We start from the raw sequence: 22,248 nt of genomic DNA, 5'->3' as shown, positions 1-22,248 counted from the left end.
CATTTACTTAAGTGCTGTGCTCAAGTCCTGTTGTGAGGTGCCTGTGCTTTACTTATTTTTATTCTGTGTTACTGTTAGTGTAAATATTTATCTATCATCACAACACATTTATTTTGCTATTGCTTTATTTTCCAATGTTGCTTTTACTCACTCTTTCTTGTCTATTGTTGCTGCTGTAACATGTAAATTTCTCCCTATGGGGGATCAATAAAAGAAGTCTAAGTCTACTTTCTCCACTCATTTGATCAGTTTAGGTACTGAATAATTAATAATTAATACAAAATATGATGTTTTGATACAGATGAATCTGTCACATATAAAATAATATAAATTAGCCCCTCTTTTACTGGCTGCAACATTTAATTGATATATAACATATATGATATACATTCAGCCAGTCTGCATATTGAGTCCTTTTACTTTTGGTACTTTTAGTGTATTTCTTTATGTAGTAAAATGTTGGATGCAGGACTTAAACATGTCACAGCATCTGATTTTTAGCATTTTTATACAATGGTATACAATAAAATGGATCTACCCTTTCCACCACTGCATTTATATGACATTCAGTGAAAATCAGTCATGGAAAATACATACATTTACTCAAGTACGGTACTGAAGCACTAAAGAATATTGCATTCTACTTTTTTCACATTTATTCTACAGTCATATTCTGCATTTTATTCTTCTGTATAGTAATGCAGCACTCTGTAAGGGGCAGTTTTACATAGTGAGTACTTTGCATACCGTCAATATTTTGCTTCCTCTGTACTTTTACTTAATGTGTGAATTTTACATGTTACAGTATTTTTACAAGGCTGTACCACTTCTCTTTAAAATATCTGAATACCTCTTCTACCGCTAATGGAACGTAATCAATATCCCTGAAGTTCACTCACATAATACATTTAAATAATCATCTAGCCATGAGCTGATAAACTCTTCATTGCCACATGCTGTCATTAGACCTTTAAAGTGAGTAAATTAAATCACAGGGACATCATTGTGAGGGCCCAGGAAAAGCCCTGAGGCACACACATATGCTGAACTCTCCAATTTCCTAGTGTTCAACTGGTGAAACATATTTGTCCATCCATTATCAACTGTAACAGCAGTGTCCTTAACTTTATTAGAGTGACATGCAGGGCATGGCAGCCACATGGGACTCCTCAAAGCATAAAAAAAGGGCCACACAGCTGATCCGGACAAAGACAAAGGCTGACAGTGTTCTGTTTGCAGGCTACTCCAGCAGCACAATAGAATATAGGACAATAGGACTCTTTTGACCCATACTGTGGTGAGGTTTCCCTGGTTTCAGAGAGGAGCTATTGTCTAAAGAGCTGGTGCACCCTCATGCAGACAATGGAGAACTTAAACTGTTGTAAGTGGGACTCTACATTATGTGATAACATGAGGTTCATATATCTTTGATGCAATTTGTTTATTAAAGCCGTACCAATGCAGCAAGAAGATCTTATTGGTTTGAAATAAAGCGGGATTGTGCATCAGAAACAAAACTTATGACAACTTAAGTTTTTCCCAGCTAAGCAAGTGCTATTTTGATATATCTAGGATTGCTGATACCCCAGAAAAACAACTCACAATCTGCATCTTTCTGTATAAAAATTACCACACAAACTACAAAAATGATCAGCAACTTAAGAGCTGTGGTACTTTACATTATATTCTGTGCAGAACACTGCTGCAGCTCAAGACACACGTGCAGGTCAGTGTTGGTTTTATGAATGGCAAAGTGAGGACAGAGGAGATCAATGAACACTGCACAATGCTTACTAAGGAGTTGTAGTAAGTCTCTAGTCTAGTCTGCCAAATGACTGAATGCATGCTACTGTATCGTTTCAGGGGGTGTTGTGTTACCATATATAATAAACTTACTGTCTTTCTATGTGTGATCGCGCACTGAAGCGTTCTAACAGCTACTATTTTGGATCCACTTTTTCTAATACTTTCTTGCATCCATTCAGCTTTGTTTATTAGTATGAATCCACTCATCCTTCATACCAAATGTGCAGCTGCAGAGCCACAGTGACTCAGACACTCAGCAGAGGAGAGATTACGAGCTCTCTCGTGGCAGCCAAAATGTTTGGCTGGATTAGGACATCACATGAAGCCCGAGTTCAAAGCCCAGCAGCGTTAGGATTAGGACAGGTGGAAATGACTCTGGAACACAGCATGTGAAACAGGTTTTCAGCACCCCGTGGAAAACACTCATCAGGGAAGACAATATACAGCATATCTCATCCATGAGGGATTTCTTTTAAGATGTAGTCGAGTTGAGAGCTTAAGTGGATGAGGATCACTCCCAACTCCAGGTTGTATAAGTGAACCTGGCACTGAGTTTGATGGCTGGATGAAACCCAGCAACAGCCAATCTATCAAGCCCTCGGGCCAACGGGTCCCTAACTGGAGCACAATGAACACTGGAGAGGATGTTCTTTCTATTTGTGTACCAAGATTCGTCAGTGAAACAGTATTTATTAAGCTCCAAACTGGGAATGGAGAATGTAATCTTTTGGCATCTGCTAGTAATTCTGGTCAAATAGATGCTCCAGAGTTTAAATTAAGGCTGGTTTATTCACACAACAAGTGCAGCAGTAATACACATGAAAAGGTTTACAAATGATGAAGCACTGAAACAGAAAAGCTCTAACAATCTTCTCATCTAACTCTTGACAAAATGCAAACCTATTAATTTAAAGGCAGAACCATAAAACAATGTTTCAGGAGTAAACATGGTCTGTCTCTTGTCCTGGTGATGTGAAATGAAATCCCACCCCTCTGTCTCTAACCACAGGCTTCATATGTCAATCACATGGATGTTTGGCCATTCAAATGTACAATTCCTGTTTTGTTCCTTTTGTGCTGAGCAATTTACCTGTAGCCTACTTTCTGCCGTAGGCTCCATCCCCTGTTCCCCTGACGGCGCACTACAAAGCTGCAGCATATGAAACCTGGAAGGCTTTTTGTCCCGTCTCGCTTTCACCAAAGTCTGCATCAAGGTGAAGGACAATGGCCTCTGGGTTCCCAGGGCAGTTCAGGGGGCACTGGTGCTGGGGTAAGTTAACCACCACCGCCAAGTGTCGATGTTTTATGATAAGGACACACAGGGTTGCAGCTGGACGTACAATGGGGGTCTTTGTGGCTGAGCCTGCACAGATAGCACCCAACCAAAAAGCTGTGCAATTTGTTAAGTTTCTTCCCTCTTGCTTATCTCATTCCTCTGCACCTCAGGGGTCATGGACAAGTAATAAAACTTGACTGAATTTAGGGTTCCTCTAAGTGCATTAGGTGTTGTTTGCCACCACTGATGTGAAACCGGAGAGCATTTTGAAGACAATGGAGAACTTAAACTGTTGTAAGTGGGACTCTACATTATGTGATAACATGAGGTTCATATATCTTTGATGCAATTTGTTTATTAAAGCCGTACCAATGCAGCAAGAAGATCTTATTGGTTTGAAATAAAGCGGGATTGTGCATCAGAAACAAAACTTACCTTACCACTACTCCTTAGTGGTGGTTAACTTACCCCAGCACCAGTGCCCCCTGAACTGCCCTGGGAAAAAATATTTTGTCTCACTTAGTCGTAGTCAGACGTACTTAGACGCTGGTGATGAAGGATGCTGGGCTTAAGAGACAAAGACTCTGCCTCTAACTATTGCACCATGTGTCAGTTGGGATGTTGTATCCCGTCGCTACAACAAATCACCTGAAATCTTCAGAATAATGCCTGTGTGTGTGTGTGTGTGTGTGTGTTCCTCTTATGCGATGTGATGGCCGTTTGGAGTTTCAGGTGATTAAGAATCAAGAGTGTGTAGCCACATGATAACACTCCCTGAGTGCTCGCTGTGTGAAGTGAAGCATGTTCTGGTCTGTCTGGCGGCATGCACAATTGACTCTGTTAGTCACCCCAACAATGACAACAGAACATACAAAATACCTCTGTGTGTGTGTGTGTGTGTGTGTGTGTTAGATACATATTTGTAGTTCAGAGCGCTCAGAGTTTAATTGCAGCTCTATGAACCTTGTAAAAACACACCAGCCCCAGTGTTTGTTTATGTTTGATTCAGTGGAATGAAGAGATTTTACTATGGGGAATTGTAATTAAGGAGTTTTTGATGAAAAAAAGGAATGCGTTTGAAATATTCAAAAAGTTGTGTTTCCTCTCAGTTTGTGCTCATTGGAGCAGCAGCGTCTTGTGGTGGGACACACAGTGTACATGTGCAAAGTATAAATGTCTAATCAGTGACTGAATGCTCTGTGAATGTCCGTGAGATTACACTTCAATGGAAAAGTAGTTCTGAGTAATAATAAACGGTTCAATTAAAAATGTGCTCTATTGAATTCTCATTCTTTCAGTTCTGATTTCCAGTAAGGCCTGATTAAAGGTGGGAACAAGCAGACGCAGTGTGGCGAGGAGATGCTGTTCGGCCTGCTAGCTGCGCCCACTGTGTGTTTTCCATGAGTCAGAGTGGGCGTCATCCGTGCAAGGCGATGCCAATGTCCATAAGCTCTCTCCATCTGTCACCAACGTCCTCTCCTGGTGAGCAGCATTTCATTCTTTTATTTATCCATTTTGTTTGCTCCCATGTGCATCACAACAACACACAAAAAGGTTGAGGCAACATCGTTTTTGTTTTTTTTTTAAATCTAAGAACGTTTTTTTTTCTGAAACACAAAAAAAAGTAGTGCAAACACTGACTGTTACAGAAATGGGAAACAAAACTGAACCTTTACACACAGTTTGCGCTGCTCATGTGCATTATTTATGCTTTTTAATTCTTCTCAAACCTTGTACTTCATCTTTCCAGTCTTGCTGATGACACAAATATGCTGAAAGAGGAAGTGGGAGAAAGAAAAATTAGCTTGTGTAACGTTCATGTTAGATTGCCCCTCAGTCCAAAACTTTGCTTCTGACGATACTGTAATATTTATTTAAGATCCCCCTACCCTATGGGAGATTACAGCATGTTCTGAGAGCATCAGTATACCATATACAGTATGAAAAGATGAAGCTTGTAATAATTTGAAAGCAGAAAAGGTAATCTACAAAGATATGACATGTTCATTAATCTAACTTTGGGCGTCCCGGGGGTTCAACTCTTATTTCTTCTGTGGGATAAGGACAGATAGGAGGGGAAGCTATAACTCTGCCTGATAATGAGATCCTAACCTCTACATTCCTTAGGTCACCCTCTTTCAAACTTTCGTAATGAATACCACCCCCCTCAAACATGCAGTACAGTACATGCAGCACACACACCCCTCTGAACACACACGCTCACACAAAGCTATGGGAGTCGGATAAGGCTCAGTGTTTCACATGAGGCAGAGGTAAGTTCGAGGCCGATATGCAGATATAAAAAGTTCACACAAGTTTGCACTTAACTAATTTCAGACCGAGAAAAGCCGGCTTGAAATGAGACGTCAGGGCTGCGACAGAGAAAAAGGAGCATAGGTTTCTCCCCTGAGTCAAAGCTTGTAGAGGAGAAAGCTGGATTTAAAGCTTCCAGTGAAGCAGTCAGAAGAGTCACACATTTTGGCATGGCGGAAGACTTTAAAAATGATAGAAGAAAAGAAAAGAAAGAGTGAGAATCAGTCTATGGCACTGGCAGTGACTACTCTGGACGGTCACGGTGCCATATTTAGTAATTATTATACCTAAAATTGTTGTCATGACTCCACCAAGAGACCGAACCCTGCCAATCTTAGTTTGCAGTCCTTGCAGTGATGGGACAAAGAAGGGCGAGAGACAGACTCCCTGTATGAATATAAGTAATCAGTAACTTGTGGCATCACATATCGTCAAAGATAGGATGGGAGAAAGCATAACAAGAGAAGAGACTACAGCCACTCAGTTGTGGATCACCAAAGTCATTACGTTAGTCATTAAGAACATTGAATGTCTCTACAAATTTTCATGGCCGTTCATCCAATGGTTTTATTTCAGTCTGGAGCAAAGTGGTGGCAGCTGGCTAAAAGTCCTGATATGTGAGTTTTTCCATCAGGGCCTTGTGAAAAATCCTGTATGCAGATCTGGGTTTTCCTCCACTATGAGACAAAACTCAAACAGAAACCACCCGTACAGATATAAAGTGATCTGAGCTGCTTTGCCTACAGGTGAAGTCTCGTCAGGCAGAGAGGATACCTGATGGGTAGGTTTAGGTTTCAGAGAGAGGAGTGCATCTCTTTGATTTCCTCTGTTTACCCCCCCCTCCCTCCGTCACTTTCATCTCTTTCTCTTAGCTCTTCAAAAGGTCATGTGCTTCGTGCAGCAGTGTCAGTAGTCTCAGGACTTACATTCAGGTCACGGAAGTACTCATTGTAGTCCAATGCGTATCCTACGACGAAGTGGTTGGGGATTTCAAACCCGACATCTATGAGAGGAAGCACAGACATGACTGGTATTGATAGTATTTTCAGCAAGAATGACATAAAAACATACATTTTGGTTAAAAATGTCAGTATAAATTCAGGCATATATAGAGACAGCTTTTGCCCTGCAGGGTTTCCTGCATTTTCTCTGTCACACAAATTGATTTGTAGATCAGACGTTCTACTCCACATGAGAATACCCAAATTAGGAAGTGACTGAGTTCACATCAAGAAGACACAGCAGTCTGTAGTAATATAGAGACTACAGTGGTCATAGCTGGCATGACACCATCTTTTTATGTATACTATCTTATCCAGTTAGCCATCAGTTCCTCCATTTACTGTTCATTTTTTAATTTCAGATTCACGGCGGCAACAGGGCAAGCACGGCATCTTCCTAGCCACGTTTCATCCCCTCTTCAGGTATTCAAAGATAACAGGAGTGTAGCGTCACCCATTGGTGTTGGAAGCACATTTTGAAGGTAGGATTTTTTTTGACTTTGGACAAATAATTGTCATTTGTGGTCAAAGAAGAGCTGAGGTTGGACAAGTAAATGCCAACTGTCATAGATGACTGAGAGACATGTTAGAGGAGAAATCTACTGTTGAGACTCTTAATTTTAAAAATAAATAATGATAATAATAATAGTAATAATAAAATAAATAAGAACAAGACAACAATAAAATACATTAAAAAGTGTAATAATGTGAGATGAATGAATGATGTTAAAAGCAGAGATACTTACAGTCCATCAGACTTTCAGCCATGTTAGGGACCCTCTTCACCAACAGACTGAAACACATGAAATATATATACATGTATATGTATCCTCTGAATTCCCAGAGAGAAGAACATTAACTAACCATGAGCCTGTTTTCTCCGTTCATTTTAATATGAAAAATCTCACTGTAACAAATCCCCAGATAGAACTTACACTGGTGCAACATGCTACCACTTTAAAGCTTTACACACACAGTACATGAGAAAATAAACTTCAACATGAAACATGCATGAGGAAAGATGTTTATCTTGTTTCTGTGACTTTGGAAAAGTGATATCTTCCTCTTGTGTTCGTCACACGCTTGGCATTTCCCCCGACAGGGAAAACACAGATGACAGAAACACTGACTCACCCTGCGACCTTGACCATCTTGGGTTCAAAGGTCTCCACATGCTTCAGAAGGGCCTTCATAGTCTTTCCTGTGTCAACTATGGCCTGAGGGAAGGGAAGAGCAAAGGAAGAGAGAGAGATGAAGAGGGAGGGACATTTGAGTGCAGAATGCTTTGAAAGATGAGAAAAATGACAGATTGTAGAAAACTTTGTTTTTACCTACAATATTCACATATTAGTAGGATACTAATGAGTACATGCAGTGCAACAGCCCTTGTGATATTGTGCTTATGTACTTCTAACTTAGAGCCCAGAAACTTTTGCAACTGAAACATGATCTCAAAGAGAGAAGGCTTTTTTTCTTTTTGTCCAAGGACAAAAGAAAACATTGGCATCCTAATCAACAAGACACTAAAAGAAGTTTAGAGAAAAACATACAACAAAGTGGAAATTTAAAGGAAAATAATTAAATCTACAAGAAAAAAAACAATACAGCACAAGTCAGAGCAGGTGGGAGGAAGATAATCTGCACCTGAGACTCACCTCAACAATGAGCACGCTCTTGTTAACATGTGAAAGAAAAGAGAAAAACATTAGTAAAACATCACCTTTGAATTTCTAACACAGGGAAAATAAAGGCTCCATTGTTTCAGGGAAATTTACATTTCTTACAGATGGTATCCATAGCAACCGTGTTGGCAGTATCTCCAGCGCCTTAACAAAAACACAGACAACGCATTCTCTTCTCCCCAGTAATGAACATCTGTGCCTACAGTGAGCAAAAGTCACTTCTAAGTGTCCGGGTGTTGCACACTTTCCCTGCTGCAGGGTTTCAAATGACTCCTTGTTCCCTTGGCTGGGTGTATGGGGCTCTTTGTGAGCCCAGTGGAGAGTATCTATGGTTTGGGGAGAGCGATCGGAGAGAATGCAGGCATCCGGCCAATGTTCTCTCAGTCTACACCTGAACACTGTTACGTAACAATCAGAGAAAGTGGAGGGGGACACTTAAGGAAAACAAAAACTCAGACATAACTAACCTGTCTTGCTGCATGCTGCAAACATACTACGCAGCCAGCTAGACCATTATTCAACTGTGTGCAGCATTATTGTTTGGGAATATAAAAGATCCCCTGGTGATGATGTTTGTGCAATTCCTGCAGCTCAACCAATCAAACAACATATCAACCCTGCAAAATCAACCAAAATGCTCCAAAAGTACAGAGAGCTGAAGAGGACATGGTCAGGTAACCATTAAAGATTACATTTGATAGAATATTTCATTAGTGTTTAAGTAGAATAGTGTTTTTGTGTGTTCATGTTATGCCTTTATCTGACAGTGGAAAGAAACAAGAATCATGAGGAAAGACATAAAGTAAACGGTACAACCAGCGGGGAATCAAACCAGGGATTAAGAAGTCAGGCATTTGGCCCCTTATGATATGCGCCCAAATCATTTGGCCATCAGGTAGCCTAGTATATCATCAGTTAACAAGAACAAGAGTCTACAGCCATGCTAGCTGCTCTGTCAGCCTCTATTTAGGTGCTTTGAGCTAAATGCTAATGTCAGCATGCCAACAAGCTCAAAATGCCATGCTCATGTTCAGCAGGTATAATGTCTACTTTTGGCATCCTGAGGGGAGCGGGAACGTCTCAACCAAAATGTATGGCGATCCATCCAATGCCTGTTGTGACATTTCACTTAAAGACAAAAACGTCAACCTCCTGGTGGCGCTAGACGGAAAATCAGGGGATCACCAAAGCCATGTGGATTCATTCTCTGTACACCATGAATGTCCACATAAAATTTCATTGATATCCATCCAACAGTTGTTGAGATATTTCAGTCTGGCCTAAAGTGGTGGACTGAGCTTCTTTTGAGCTGTGCAGCTAGCATGGCTGAACATTGTTCATAATGAAATATAGACATTTCAGGGCTATTTCTAATTTAATAATTAATTAGATTTTTAAAAACGTTCTGTTTATATTTCTTTGTGAATATAAAAGGGTGCTAGATTTTTTACAAGTCGCAAGCATCAATAATTCATTCTCATCATCCACTCTCCGATAGCTCCTTCTTAAGACACCATTCCACATTTAAAGCTGTGTTAAATTTAAATTTAACTGCACAGATTACCAGAATAATACTTTGGTATTAAGACATCTGAGAGTGCTAAGATTCATAGTGAGACAGGGTGAGTAAGACTTGCATTAGAAACTTACAATAGTGGTGACGAACACTTCAGCTCCCTCTTCAACATTGCATTACATTACGAATTAATAGGTTTATAAAGGAACCGTGTCAATAGCACCACAGTTATAAATTACCTGTGACTCAATGTCTCTGCACAGGGCTTACAAAGACAGATGACTAATAATTTGCTTTTTGATAATATATGAGACTTGTGGGAGGTTTAATATTTCCAGTAAGGTGAAGGATTGTAAGAAGAGCGTCGACGCAGACAGTGCAGTGATTCATGTTTTCTGTGGTCACTCTCGGATACGGCACATCTCAGAAGTTTCTGTCTAATGAGTATCTCAGAGAATAATGTAGTGATCATTCCTACGTCCTACGTGTTCTGCAAGACTCCTCTGTCATCCACGCCAGAGCTCAACAGGCATGAATGGTCAGTAAATCTGCCAGATGGGAGCATTCATATCCCTGAAATGTCTGTTTCAAGGCCAGATTGGTGAAAGGGGAACTACTGTAACAAAATGTGTGAGGAGAAGGCTTCAAAAGCTGAAGTACAGGGGTGAGCTGGTCCAAGAGCAAGTTTGGGGCTGTAATGTTCACCTGTGCAAAAATGCTCTGAGAGTTTAACTGACAGCTCCCTCTTGAGGCCAAGGTGGTTTTAAAAAAACTGCTCCACTGTCACATAACGTCCAAAATGAAGAGGGAACCTTATTTAGACACACCTTTCCACGCAGGAAGGACAGATCTCGGCTTCCTATGATGTGCAGCTCCTCTGTTGATTGGTCGTTCTGGGGAGAGGAGAAGGAAAACGGAAAGATGATTCAATATATACAATTATTCGAAATAAAATATGCAGCTTTTGTCGGTTTTGTATTTGTTTTTATGGCACTATTGTTGTTTTCTTACACTGCTGCTCCTTCTCCAACAGAGGTTCATTTGAAATCAAGAATTACTCTTTTCAGCCACCAGATGAGAAGCAGAGATGTTTTCTTAAGACGACGTAACTCCAGTGTTTCTCAACAATTTGGCTCTGCTGTACTCAAGAAAGAAATCTGTCCAGCATTAATGCAAGACAAATGCACCGAGGAGAGACTGTGAATGTGCAACAGCATCCTTAACAAACAAAGACAGGCTCTCTCTCCATGTCCCTGCAGGAGCACAGCAGCCCAAAGCTTTGACGAACGACAGCTCTGAAGTTTGATTGGCTGACAGCAGATACAGACAAGAGCAGCAGTGACATGGACAAAGTCCTGGGGGCAGGTCACATGACTCCACCATTACCTGGGAGACTGACTAACAGCGTCATCACTCACACACTGTCCTCTAGTGTATTAGTGACTGCTGCTCGCCACCATGTTGTGTGTTAGCGTCAAAATTTAATGATTACTTTTTTGCTTCTTTTTTTATAATTTCCATTTATTTATCAATGTATTTATTTCCAATTGCACATATAGTTTTTAAGCTTATAGCTTGTGATTGGTTATGTGGCAAGTTGTTGCGTACAGTTCAGGGATAAATACAGTTGTATTGGTCCTGAATGAGTCCTGTTTCGTCCCTGCGGGTATATTTTGGTAATTTTGTCCTATTGGGTTGTAAAAATATTACTTTGTTTGCCTTTTAAGAAAATGTTACATGATACAATATGACTGTGGTGGAGTTTAACTGACCCAGCAAGGCAAAAAACAATCTATGATTCAATTTAGGCTGTCCTAACGGCTACTTAAACCTCTGTGAAAGCCAATCCTGGAAGTAGAAATACTGAATCCTCCCCTGTGCTGTAAGAGCGGAGAAGGAATGTGACCACATGCAGAGAAATGTAAATCACATCATGTTGGAGGAGCCGTGTGCCAAAACAAACTGCAGAATAATAAGTGACTGTGGTGACAATTGCAAAGTGAGATCATTGTAAATATTACGAGATCATTCCCAGTGTTAATTCCTCGGTTTATACATTCCAGGTGTTAGACGGGGTCATAAGCCGTTTCTCTTGGCAGCAGCGACGACATCAATTAGCAGTCTGGTGTTTTCATGACCTGAGCTCTGCAGTTGCCACACAATCAATCGTCCTTGAGGTGTCCTGACTCAATGAGCTCTCTCCTCACTAAACATGAACAACAGTGTCATCTGGTGGCTGAGACAAAAGCCCGCTGCAGCCCTACTGAATGATAAAAATGTATTATTGTGGGGCTATAGGGAGCATGTCCACTATAGATAGACCTGTCATTCATTTTGGAAAGGACATTAAACACATCTGATTTACTTCTAACAATCTCCCTTTCTCACCCAACAGTCACTAGTTTGATTTTAGAGTGAAATGACACAAGAATTATAGACATTCATTTTATGTCTAATCAAATAATCAACTGATCAATTCAACACTAAATAAATGTTTTTTAAGTAAGTATTTTAAGGAGGAATCAGTGGGAAATAAAGGGAGTAAAACTGGGGATGAAGTTAAGCAATAAAGGTTCCTGGTTGGACCCGAGCATGGGCCACTAAAATAAATCTTATACTGTGATCAGTCACATTGCAGGTCAGGTGCTTGATATGTGATCTTCAATCATCTCTGTACAGGATGTAGTAATGTTTTAGTACACTAAGCAGTCCACCTACTAGGTAGCTCTTAAGGCGGATGAACTCCACCCGGGTCTCCAGGTACTTGTTGGTGTTGCGGCCGAGAACCTTGATGAACTCCACCAGGTCTGAACAGAACTTGTAGCCTCCCTTTAGGACGCATAGCACCATGATGTTGTTGTCCCCGAAGTCGTCCTTGATGTAGCAGGCAAGACGCTCAACCCTGCAGGGGAAACCACAGAAATACAAAAATGAATGACCAGGATTAAAAAAAAAATAAATAAATCACTTTTCAGGTGTGTTTGTGTATTTTTACCTGTTCATGATGACCCCATGTGGGATGTAAACACTCTCTATGTCTTCATGGTAGTGTTCAGGGTAAGTGAACAGGTCCAAGCTATATCCTGGCCAGTCGTCTTTTATCTAGGACAGATACCCAAAGAGGGAACAGCTGGTTTAACATTAATGTTGGTTTATCCATGATTTCATAAATCCACCTCTGGACGGCCTGCGCATGCCTCCATCATTGCTTTTTACTATCACTCATAAATCGGCCACATCTTTGGAGAACACCTGATTTTTCACACCAATACCTCTACCACTATTTTTCTTGACCCAGAGAAGCTGTCCCATTTTTTCTTCTTCATTTTTAGTGAACAAGTCCCGATGAAGTACTAGAAAGGCTGGTGGATTTATGACTGCTACAAATATTTCTTTGTGTAATTTTGAAATTTTACTATAGGAAGCTTGGTTTAACTTTAACAGATAAGTAATTGCAGCTGCAAAGATAATATGAGAGTAGTACTAATGATGTTGGAAGTAGCCACAGCATCCAAAAGAAATGTGAATTATTTACAGTTGAATAGACGAGTATATGGCTATACACAGGGACTGTAAGCCCTTATCGTCTGTAACCTTTGAGTTTAAACAGGAAGCTATCATTACTTTACTTGCCATTATTTACTTTAGCTTCTAGGTTTTATAATAAATAAAAACCTTGAGGGTTCTTTAAAAGCTGCTTACTGTTGAATGAACAATGACTTCAAGGAATTCATTCAGAGAACAGCAAACACACCATCTTCTTACAACAGCTCTAACAGCTGAGCAAATAATTACAAAAAAAAATAGCCATTCTCTGTTAATGTCAGACTATAAAAATGTGACTCACATTTCTGAATTCAGCACTAGACATTTTGACTGAATGATCTTTCTGTTGAACATACCACAATTCCTCTTTTCATCCCTGCGTTGTCCATTTGAAGGAGGTGAGACTACTTTTCACTGGGGTAGAAACTCGGGATAGGACACAGGTGGCAGTGACCTTCAGTGGAAATACAAAGAAGTAATTTGCTGAACATGCACTGGACTGAATAATGAAAGGCTTTCCATTTTTATAAACCGGGAAAAAGGTACAACATGAACGAGAGAGACTATGTTAGTTTAAGGTTGGATATTCACCTGGGAGGAGCCTCTCCTGCACCTCAGATTCACAATATCAATCTTAACATTACATTTTTTCTGTAAACTGCTGATCCGTTGTCACCAAAGCACTACTTACCGTTTTGTGCCTTCTTTTCAGCAACCACTCACAAAAACAGAGTGGAAAACAGAAAAAGTTATCCAGAGAGGTGCTGACCAGCCACATGGGCCGTGGGATCACGCTTCAGTCATTTGCGTAAAAAGGACGGCGTTGTTTTGGTCGTGGTGAATTACAGGGATAATCAGCTTCATGTGATGCTATAATGGCTCGTGGCCGCGTCACAGGCCACTGAGGGAGGGTGAAAAAATTTTTACAGCACTTGTTTCAGTTTCAATGCAGTAAATTTTATTCAGTCAGAATGAAACAGACTTTAAAACTTTAACCTTAGATCCTAGACAGCCAACGGTTTTGGAGGAGGAGTTTTCTGAGAAATTCCATTTGTATTGTTTGTCATTATCTGGAGCTCTAAATGGATCTTCTCTAAAATACAGAGGCTCCTCTCAATTATAAATGTTCCTTTAAAGAGAGCACACTGTGTTAGATAGAGGAATGACAATAGTCCACAGTGAAATAGCTCAGATACTGGCCAGACTGCATTCATTTACAAGGCCCCCTGATGATAATTCTGAATGTCTTTGCTAACTCTGCTCGGTCAATGCTTTCAATTTAATTTATTTTTTTTTATTGTTCACATGACAGCTCATGAGAAAATATAAATACAGAATTTTATTTTTCTCAAGCCTGTTTGATATTTGAAGCAAAGGTGGAGGAATCAGAACATACAGTACAGTATCTGATCCATACAGTATGGTGTATTTTATCTCCTAGTTCTTGGGTATGTAGATGGTCTTGAACCTCTCGATGAGGTTGATGTCGCTCTCCAGCTGCTTCATCGCCACTTCGAGGCGCTCCTTGTGGGACTTCTTCGACATGGTGTCTGTGACGAGTGACAGGCCCTGGTACTTGTGGTGCAGCTGATCCCAGTTCTTCTTCAGGCTCTGGAAAGTGGACCCATCACTGTCACAATAACGTCATCTTAATAATGTAACTGTCAGGACTCGAGGCTTTTACACAGCAAATCAGAGGTATTGCTTCTGTGACAGGGACGGCTACAGGGCCGATCCTCCGACGTTGGTGAGTGTGGGAAATATTGTTAGTTGATAAGTGCTGATTGGAGAGCTGTTCGTAAAAAATCATTGGGCTCTTATAGCAATTCAGAAATACCTAAAAATGTTTTTTTTACACCTGATTTTGCTGTGCATACTCTCCAAGCCTCTTTTTGAATATGCACAAATAATAATAATCAGCCATGACAGACATACTAAGGCCATTTTTATTTGGGGTTTTTAGGACTGAATAGAAGTATTTTCATAAAAACTTCAAAGACATGAACACATCAAATTAATTTCCTGTGCTCCTCCAGTCATTCCTGATGTTTGTGTGATCCCCTGCTGTTTCAGGGAAAGAATTGCCATTGTGAAGCCATGTGTTTGAGTACCTCGAGGACGGCTTGTCGCTCCTCGTCAGACAGGTGTTTCATGGCTCCCTGCTCCTTCTGTTCTCTCACAAAACTGTCGTACTCTTTCTGAGCTCTCTGCAGGTACTCAGGTACTTCTCCATAATCCTGCAAATAGGAACTGTAACTTTAGACAATTTGTTCACAGTATACTTAATAAAACATCGATTCGGGCCCCAGAAATGCACCAGTTTCTTATAAAAATGGGGAATTTATTCTAGGTTTTTGTATGTGGGACTTGTCATCTTTCCCTTCTGTTAAAGGTGTGTATAGTGTGCATAGTAGAAAAATACCCTTTTCTTGATGTACTTTGGAAGAAGTCCTGAATTCCCAAGGAGCTGCTTGTGTCCCTTCCTGGTGTCCACACAGATCGGCTGGGGCTTCATTGGCACTGCTGAAGCCGTCTTTATAAAGTCCCTCTTAGTGTGAATGCCCATAGTAGGGTTGTCCGACCTTGTAGGCACAGCTGGTTTCCTGTTACGACCCTCTCTTGTACGCTGTGTCACTGAAAGAACATATGATTATGAAAGTAAATAACACAATCATCCAGTCCATCCACACATACAGTCAAATAGTCTATTGGATAACTCACTTTCGGGTAACTTGGGCTCTTTTGAATGCTTCTTGAGGTATTTGTCTGGAGATGGCACCTCTACTTTTACTGGTCCCATCGTTCTCATTGCGTCTTTGGCCGTCTTTTTCTCAAGAACGACTGTTGACCTATACTTGGACATATACCTTCAGGTGCAGCACATTGGAGAAAACAGCCATTTAAGTGAATAAAATAAGGCTGATTGAAGGTATACAACTCGGATTACTTCCCTTCAACAATTACATATAATTTAGAGTAAGTTTTGACCAGGAAACCACAAAAATGCTTCTTATTACCCATTCATTTCTAAATATTTCTGAAATAAGACTATTAGACACGATTAGGTTTAGCTTTGGAATTAACTTAAGTATTGTTTAAGCAACTTTTACCAACACCTTGCTCCCTAGTTAACCCATGGTATAACAAGCTAGCTAGTCTCTGCTTACTAACTAAATGACCTACCCAGATACAGCTAGGTTAATCTGACCTAAAAATGTTTAGCTCTCAGTACCTTGGTGTTTTTTCAGTATAAACCTCTTCCTTTGGTATGAGATTGTAGAGGCTTTCCGGTGGATACACAACTTCAGACATTTTGAAGGACTTGAAACGGTTAAAACGATTAAAAACACAACTCGTTAGCTTGACCGAGCTAACTAACATTAGCTAGAAATCCTTGATGGATTTGTTTGACAACACGCTGCCGGGTCGTTGCTAGGCAACTGCAGGGGGCAAATGTTGCATTTTACGACTCTTGTAAAAAGCAGTAAATTGCACCCACCTGAGCTGTCCCCAAGTAAAGATCGGGGACTGTTTTTTTTTTTTTAGCATCTAGCTTTCATCCATAACCCCCTTTATTATACAGTTAGTTACATTTTCTTCTCACCTCATATCATACACTAACACACACTATTTTCATTACAAGAGTGTGAGACGTGCTTTAGAATCCGAACATTGAACTTACAAAGTTCCGAGGGGCATTTGAATGCAGCACAAAGGTCACTAGTACAAGCAGGTTCCGCGATGCGAAAGGTTCCCTGTGTTAAAGGGGATTTATTATTGTTATATTATTAACCCCATAGTTGGATTGCATATCGCCAATGCCAGCTGTTTGTTTTAGCAACAGTTAGCTTGGTGGTACAGGACTTATAATCCAAATTGAATCAAGTTTGTCCCTCCAGGCTAGCCGTAGTTGTTTGTGTAGCGCCTCTCCGTGAAGCATGTGTTACAGAACGGTGCTTTTCCCCTTAAAACACACCAGATTGTCAACACAGACTCAACTAAAACGTGTTTGAAGCACCATTTCACGTGAGTGTGTCGCTCATTAAATTGCCACTGATGATGACAGATCGCTTGTACTACTTTCCTGGCTGCTAAACACGTGCTAAGTTGTTGCAGCCACTTGCAGCACTGCATCTAATGCCTTTAACATTATTTTCCTTTTCATAGGCGAACAGGCTGCTGTCGTTTGGCTCCTCAATGGGTTTGCTGAATGTAAATCAGCTTGCAGTAAGAACTGTCAGATGCTACTTGAATCCCTTTTCAACATCAAAATCATGGCTTTCCACCAAAGCCTCCCTGCTGGGGGACAGGAACATCCTGCTCATGGGTCCTCCTGGAGCAGGGAAGACCACAGTGGGGAGGATAGTGGCTCACAGACTGGGACTGCCTGTCATTGATGTCGATGACGATGTTCTGGAGAAGACATGGAAGGTGCCTGTGGCTGCCAAGCTGGCAGCGGTCGGCGGGGAGCGTTTCCTGGAAGAGGAAGGCCAGGCTTTGTGTAACTTCTCTGCCTCTGGTTGTGTTGTTTCCCTGACAGGCTCCAACCCTCTCCACACCGCAGCGATGCAGCACGTCAAAGACTCTGGACTGGTCATCTACCTAGACGTGGACAGTGAAGACATCGTACAAAGACTCACCAGGATGAAGGTGAACAGGATTGTGGGCCAGGAGGTGGGGGTGTCCATGAGGGACATCCTGCTTTACAGGAAGCAGTTCTATGAGAAATGGCTCGACGTGAGGGTGCTGTGTGGAACGGGGGACACTGTGGAGGAAGTGGTGGAGAAGGTGCTAAAGGCCGTGGAGCGATATCAGAACCACACTGCAGAAACCTACGTGTCAACTAGGAGTGACAGCGTGGCATCATCCAATCAGACAACATACTTCAGTGATGTGGTAGTCGAGGGTCTGGCCACAGATGGAGGCCTCTATGTTCCCAAAAATGGCTTCCCAAACATTGATGCTCGTGAATGGCTGAGACTCACTGGCATGTCATACCCAGAGCGAGCGCTAGTTTTACTTGAAAAGTGCATACACCCATTGGACGTCCCTCCCTTGGATCTCAGGACGATGGTATTCAAAGCATATGGGTCTAACTTTTCTAGTGAGGCAGTAGCACCTGTAAAACATCTCATCCACAATCAGTATGTGCAGGAGCTTTTTCACGGCCCCACCGCCTCATTCAAAGACCTCGCCTTGCAGCTGATGCCCCAGCTCTTCGCCTACTGCCTCCCACCCATGTGCAACTTCCTCATCCTGGTAGCCACCTCCGGAGACACAGGAAGTGCCGTGCTGAGTGGTTTCAGCAGGCTCAGTGGCACCGACAGGCACAGCACGGGCGTGCTGGTGTTTTTCCCAGAGGACGGCGTGAGTGAGATTCAGAAGCTGCAGATGACGAGCTACAGGGAGGGCAACGCCAGGGCCGTCAGCGTCCTGTCAGACTTCGACTTCTGTCAGAGAACCATAAAGAGGATGTTTGGAGAGTCGGGGCTCACGGGGTACCTCGCTGCGGAGTACGGCACAGTCCTCAGCACCGCCAACTCCATCAACTGGGCTCGGCTGTTGCCGCAGGTGGGTTGGACATTATCACTTAATAGCAGAGAAAGCTCAGGAGTCACCAGTGAGATTAATGATGACTGTTTTTAAAGTTTTAAAAGGCATGATAATCTGAAATCAAGTCTGATTTTATTTTATTTTTTAGCACAAAATCACAAATCACAATATGCCTCTGGGTGCTTTACAATCTTTATAGATTTAAAAACTCCCCAAAAACAAGGGAGCTTCCTCTTTAGCAAGAAAAAATGGCTTATTGATAGATCAGTTCATTGTTTTGATCAATCACTGGATGTTTTAGTCTCTAAAATAATGTTCATGAGTAAAGATGGTTTCCTCAGATTACTTGTTTATTAAGGTTTTCAATTTACAATTCAATATAAATTACAGTTAATAAATGCAGAGAATGTTGTGTGAAATATGACTAAATAATGAGTAATTAGTTAACAGTCACGCAAAAAGCCTTCAAGATCTGCGTAAAAATGCTACACAGGTGATATCGTTCAAAACTAAACACAATCTTTGGAGTGCAAGAAGAGGAAGCTAGATTTTGCAAAATTCATGAAACAAGCGGGATATACATTATATAGGATGTCAGAAAATAATAACACCATGAATCCAAATTCAAGTTTTGATCAGCCACCAAATAAGTCAATATTATTTTCTCACATTTATCCATCAATCATATTTTCTGACGCTGACAGATAAATCCTGTTGATTCTGGTGATAAATTCTGGTGTTTTAATTTTATTTTTCATCTGTTGAGTTTATTTTTCCTCAACATATTCTTGTCTTGAGTTTCTGACCGGCAGTATAACACGGTTTTGTTAACTTTCCCCCTCCTGTAGGTGGTGTACCATGCCTCCGCCTATTTGGATCTATGCAGAGACGGTGTTATCAAGTTCGGGGAGCCCATTGATGTTTGCGTCCCCACTGGTAACTTTGGCAATGCCATGTCAGCTGTGTACGCCAAGCAAATGGGCATCCCGATTAGAAAAGTCATCTGTGCGTCCAACCACAACCGCATCATCAGGGACTTTATCACCACAGGTGAGTATGATCTCCGGGGACGGCCTCTGACGCCGTCCCACTCCCCGGCTATAGATATCCTGAAATCCTCCAACCTTGAGAGGTTTATCTACCACGTCTCCGAAGGCGACGGGCGCCTTGTCAAGGAGCTCTTCACACGCTTAGATACGCAGCAGCACTTTCAGGTTCTTGAGCCTCTCCTTGGCAGGATACAGCAGGAAGTGCTGGCTGGCTGGTGCTCTGAAGACGACTGCTTAGCCGCCATCCACAGCCTTCATGCACAGACGGGCTACGTCATGGACACACACACCGCCGTGGCTAAAGTCGTGGCGGATAGGCTGCAGGACCGTTCGTGCCCCGTGGTGCTTTGTTCCACTGCTCACTGTGGGAAATTTGCTCCCGCTGTGTTCAAAGCCTTACAAATCCAAAATATTCCAGAGGATCCTGTTGAGCAGCTGAAGACACTCGGATCGACCGCATGCAGACCAGAAATGCACAGAGACGTGATGAAATGCCTGGAGGAGAGAGGCAGGAGGGGACACTCGGTTTGCCAAGCAGATTACAGTGTGTTGGTAGAAGAGGTGGAGAGCATGATACAGGACTCCTTCTTGAAAGTTATGTAGGATTATTTGAGCTTTTTGTGAACGTCCATCTTAGATTAACGCTAATTTACGTCAGAAGTGATGATTTTAAAAAAATGCATTCGTCATGTGTCAAATTTAGACAAAAACATTCAAGTTTTGCAAAAAAAATGGGAAGAAAAATGAATGAAAATTGATTTGAAAGACAGAATCTAAAAGGCTAAAGCCTGCCTGAGCCTGCAGGCCTGAGAAGCACATTCACTCTGGTTATACTGTAATAGAGCTCTAAACTGTTAAATCCGACTCGATTTAAAGCCTATTGATTATGGGACACTTCTTCACATCATTATCTAGAGGCCAGGCCCACTAGATGGGGATGTCTACCTCTTGGCCAACACTGCTGTAAACAGTTTCAGTAACAGTATATGGGTATCACTAAGGGGAATTACTTCCTGGCCAAGTCAGAAGGTCAAATAAGCCAGTAAAACGTGATGTGAAATCAATATCTGCAGTCAGGGAGATAATTATCTGCTTTAAGTTAATTGTATGCTCGTGAAATGTGCTGTGACGGTATATACTTGCAGTATATTTCCTTTGACCTTTTAATTGTATGACAGAGTTTTATTTACGTCATCCTTTTTTCTTATTACTTTTCCCTGCAGGTGTGAAGATAGCTGTAGAGCTACAGAAGCTACATGACAGATCTCACAGCGTGGCATTAACATAAAGCTAATGAACTCATCTCCATGTGTTTCACAGTCCACAGGCAGCTGGCGCACTCCTCCTATCAGTGTCCGCTGACTCATTAGCTACTAATTACTGAAGGTAGAAAGGCTTATTTCTGCTTTAAAAAAAAACTTCTTCGGGCCTTTTCTGTTTCATGTGCTCACCAGCTGCTAACATTCGGGTCTGTATCGCCTCGAAAACTGCTGTTAAAACTGTCTTTACACTCTTGAGAATGACAGTATTAAAGGAAGAGTTTGACATTTTGGGAGATTCTACTTGACGAGTTTCTTGTGGAGGACAACTTTGAGCTCAAGTTTCCACCTGACTGTATCAACAAGGAAGAGCATTGTGATTTTTTTTATACCCCAGAAACATCTGATAACTGAGACATTTCAGAAAATGTTTGACCAACACAGTGAACTGTGCCGCTGCTACGATATCTGCAAGGCAGAAGCAAGGAAATTACCTTTCTGAAACTATGAATATATGCACTTTTACTGTACTACACTGTATAATATATATTCTTACATAAAGAAAAGTTGTTTTGGAAAGGAGTGAATGGAAAAGTATTTCTAAAATTAAGTCTGGAGACGTATTTAGAGACTTGTAGCAAAAAAAAAAAAAAGAATTATCACGATATGGCACAATGACAGCTTGCGTATAAGAGGATGGTGATGTGGTTTTCTGTAAGTTTAGAGAAAGACACATTGCCCTTCTCAGGCAGCATCTGTCAGAGGAAGCATCATGTAATACAGAGCAGGGGTGGAGTGGCCATGGGGGTAGTTCCCCCCCCCCCCTCCGACGTCACACCATCCATAACAGGAGAGTCCAGAAATGAATCCCGTCTCTGTGGCTATCAGTCGAGTCATTTAAATCCAGGTGCTGCCTCAGCAGCTGCGGGGAGAGGAAGGAGGAAGATACGTTTCATAGATCTCCAGGATTGCTTATGACTGCAGTTGTTAAAATAGATGGAAAGTCGGGCCAGATTTGACAGAGAACTTTGCCCTCTGATCCGGATCAGCGTCCCTCTGTGTCTTTCCCCCGAACGGAGCGGAGGAGTGTTTTCTCCGCTTTGTCATTTTTTTATATTGTATTATACACACACACTACAGAGCCAAACTTTTGTGGGCAGCTGAATATTACATCCATGTGTGGTTATTGAACATGTCGCTTTGTTGCTACAACAGCTTCCACTCTTGGGGGAAATCTTTTCACAGTA

The 22,248-nt window shown here is 41.5% G+C and overlaps 3 protein-coding genes across 3 annotated transcripts; 1 reads left to right on the top strand and 2 right to left on the bottom strand.

Annotated features, from left to right (window-relative positions):
• Positions 1 to 4,704: 4,704 nt before the first annotated feature.
• prtfdc1a (phosphoribosyl transferase domain containing 1a) lies at positions 4,705 to 15,263 on the bottom strand. Its single transcript, XM_070852781.1, has 10 exons — positions 15,252 to 15,263; positions 13,497 to 13,594; positions 12,590 to 12,696; positions 12,313 to 12,496; positions 10,422 to 10,487; positions 8,052 to 8,069; positions 7,531 to 7,613; positions 7,143 to 7,189; positions 6,322 to 6,398; positions 4,705 to 4,854 (listed from the first exon to the last, which is right to left on the bottom strand). The coding sequence occupies exons 2-10, from the start codon at positions 13,527 to 13,529 to the stop codon at positions 4,807 to 4,809; spliced, it is 663 nt and encodes a 220-aa protein (XP_070708882.1). The 5' UTR covers positions 13,530 to 13,594; positions 15,252 to 15,263; the 3' UTR covers positions 4,705 to 4,806.
• Positions 14,572 to 16,482, bottom strand: enkur (enkurin, TRPC channel interacting protein). The gene is made up of 5 exons (XM_070852780.1): positions 16,373 to 16,482; positions 15,862 to 16,007; positions 15,563 to 15,774; positions 15,252 to 15,377; positions 14,572 to 14,751 (listed from the first exon to the last, which is right to left on the bottom strand). Exons 1-5 carry the CDS (start codon positions 16,450 to 16,452, stop codon positions 14,578 to 14,580), a joined length of 738 nt encoding a protein of 245 aa, XP_070708881.1. The 5' UTR covers positions 16,453 to 16,482; the 3' UTR covers positions 14,572 to 14,577.
• Positions 16,483 to 17,068: 586 nt separating this feature from the next.
• Positions 17,069 to 21,533, top strand: LOC139221161 (threonine synthase-like 1). The gene is made up of 3 exons (XM_070853074.1): positions 17,069 to 17,166; positions 17,308 to 18,711; positions 19,542 to 21,533. The coding sequence occupies exons 2-3, from the start codon at positions 17,338 to 17,340 to the stop codon at positions 20,343 to 20,345; spliced, it is 2,178 nt and encodes a 725-aa protein (XP_070709175.1). The 5' UTR covers positions 17,069 to 17,166; positions 17,308 to 17,337; the 3' UTR covers positions 20,346 to 21,533.
• The last annotated feature ends 715 nt before the right edge of the window (positions 21,534 to 22,248 follow it).

The sequence above is a fragment of the Pempheris klunzingeri genome, chromosome 21, assembly GCF_042242105.1.
Source record: "Pempheris klunzingeri isolate RE-2024b chromosome 21, fPemKlu1.hap1, whole genome shotgun sequence".
NCBI classification, from domain to species: Eukaryota; Metazoa; Chordata; class Actinopteri; order Acropomatiformes; family Pempheridae; genus Pempheris; species Pempheris klunzingeri.
Note: the sequence above shows the minus strand (reverse complement) of the source record. Positions and strands in the feature narration are given on the sequence as shown.

What these genes read in the sequence shown, in the direction of transcription:
- prtfdc1a (XM_070852781.1), bottom strand. Translation starts at nt 13,529, where the DNA reads ATGGACAACGCAGGGATGAAAAGAGGAATTGTG. An exon ending in CATGGGGTCATCATGAACAG is followed by an intron (nt 12,497 to 12,589) that starts GTAAAAATACAC and finishes TTTCCCCTGCAG; the next exon opens with GGTTGAGCGTCTTGCCTGCT. An exon ending in GGCTGAAAGTCTGATGGACT is followed by an intron (nt 6,399 to 7,142) that starts GTAAGTATCTCT and finishes TTCCTCTCATAG; the next exon opens with ATGTCGGGTTTGAAATCCCC.
- enkur (XM_070852780.1), bottom strand. Translation starts at nt 16,452, where the DNA reads ATGTCTGAAGTTGTGTATCCACCGGAAAGCCTCTACAATCTCATACCA. An exon ending in CAAAGTACATCAAGAAAAGG is followed by an intron (nt 15,378 to 15,562) that starts GTATTTTTCTAC and finishes TCCTATTTGCAG; the next exon opens with GATTATGGAGAAGTACCTGA. An exon ending in AGCGACAAGCCGTCCTCGAG is followed by an intron (nt 14,752 to 15,251) that starts GTACTCAAACAC and finishes TCCACTTTCCAG; the next exon opens with AGCCTGAAGAAGAACTGGGA.
- LOC139221161 (XM_070853074.1), top strand. Translation starts at nt 17,338, where the DNA reads ATGGGTTTGCTGAATGTAAATCAGCTTGCAGTAAGAACTGTCAGATGC. An exon ending in GGGCTCGGCTGTTGCCGCAG is followed by an intron (nt 18,712 to 19,541) that starts GTGGGTTGGACA and finishes CCCCTCCTGTAG; the next exon opens with GTGGTGTACCATGCCTCCGC.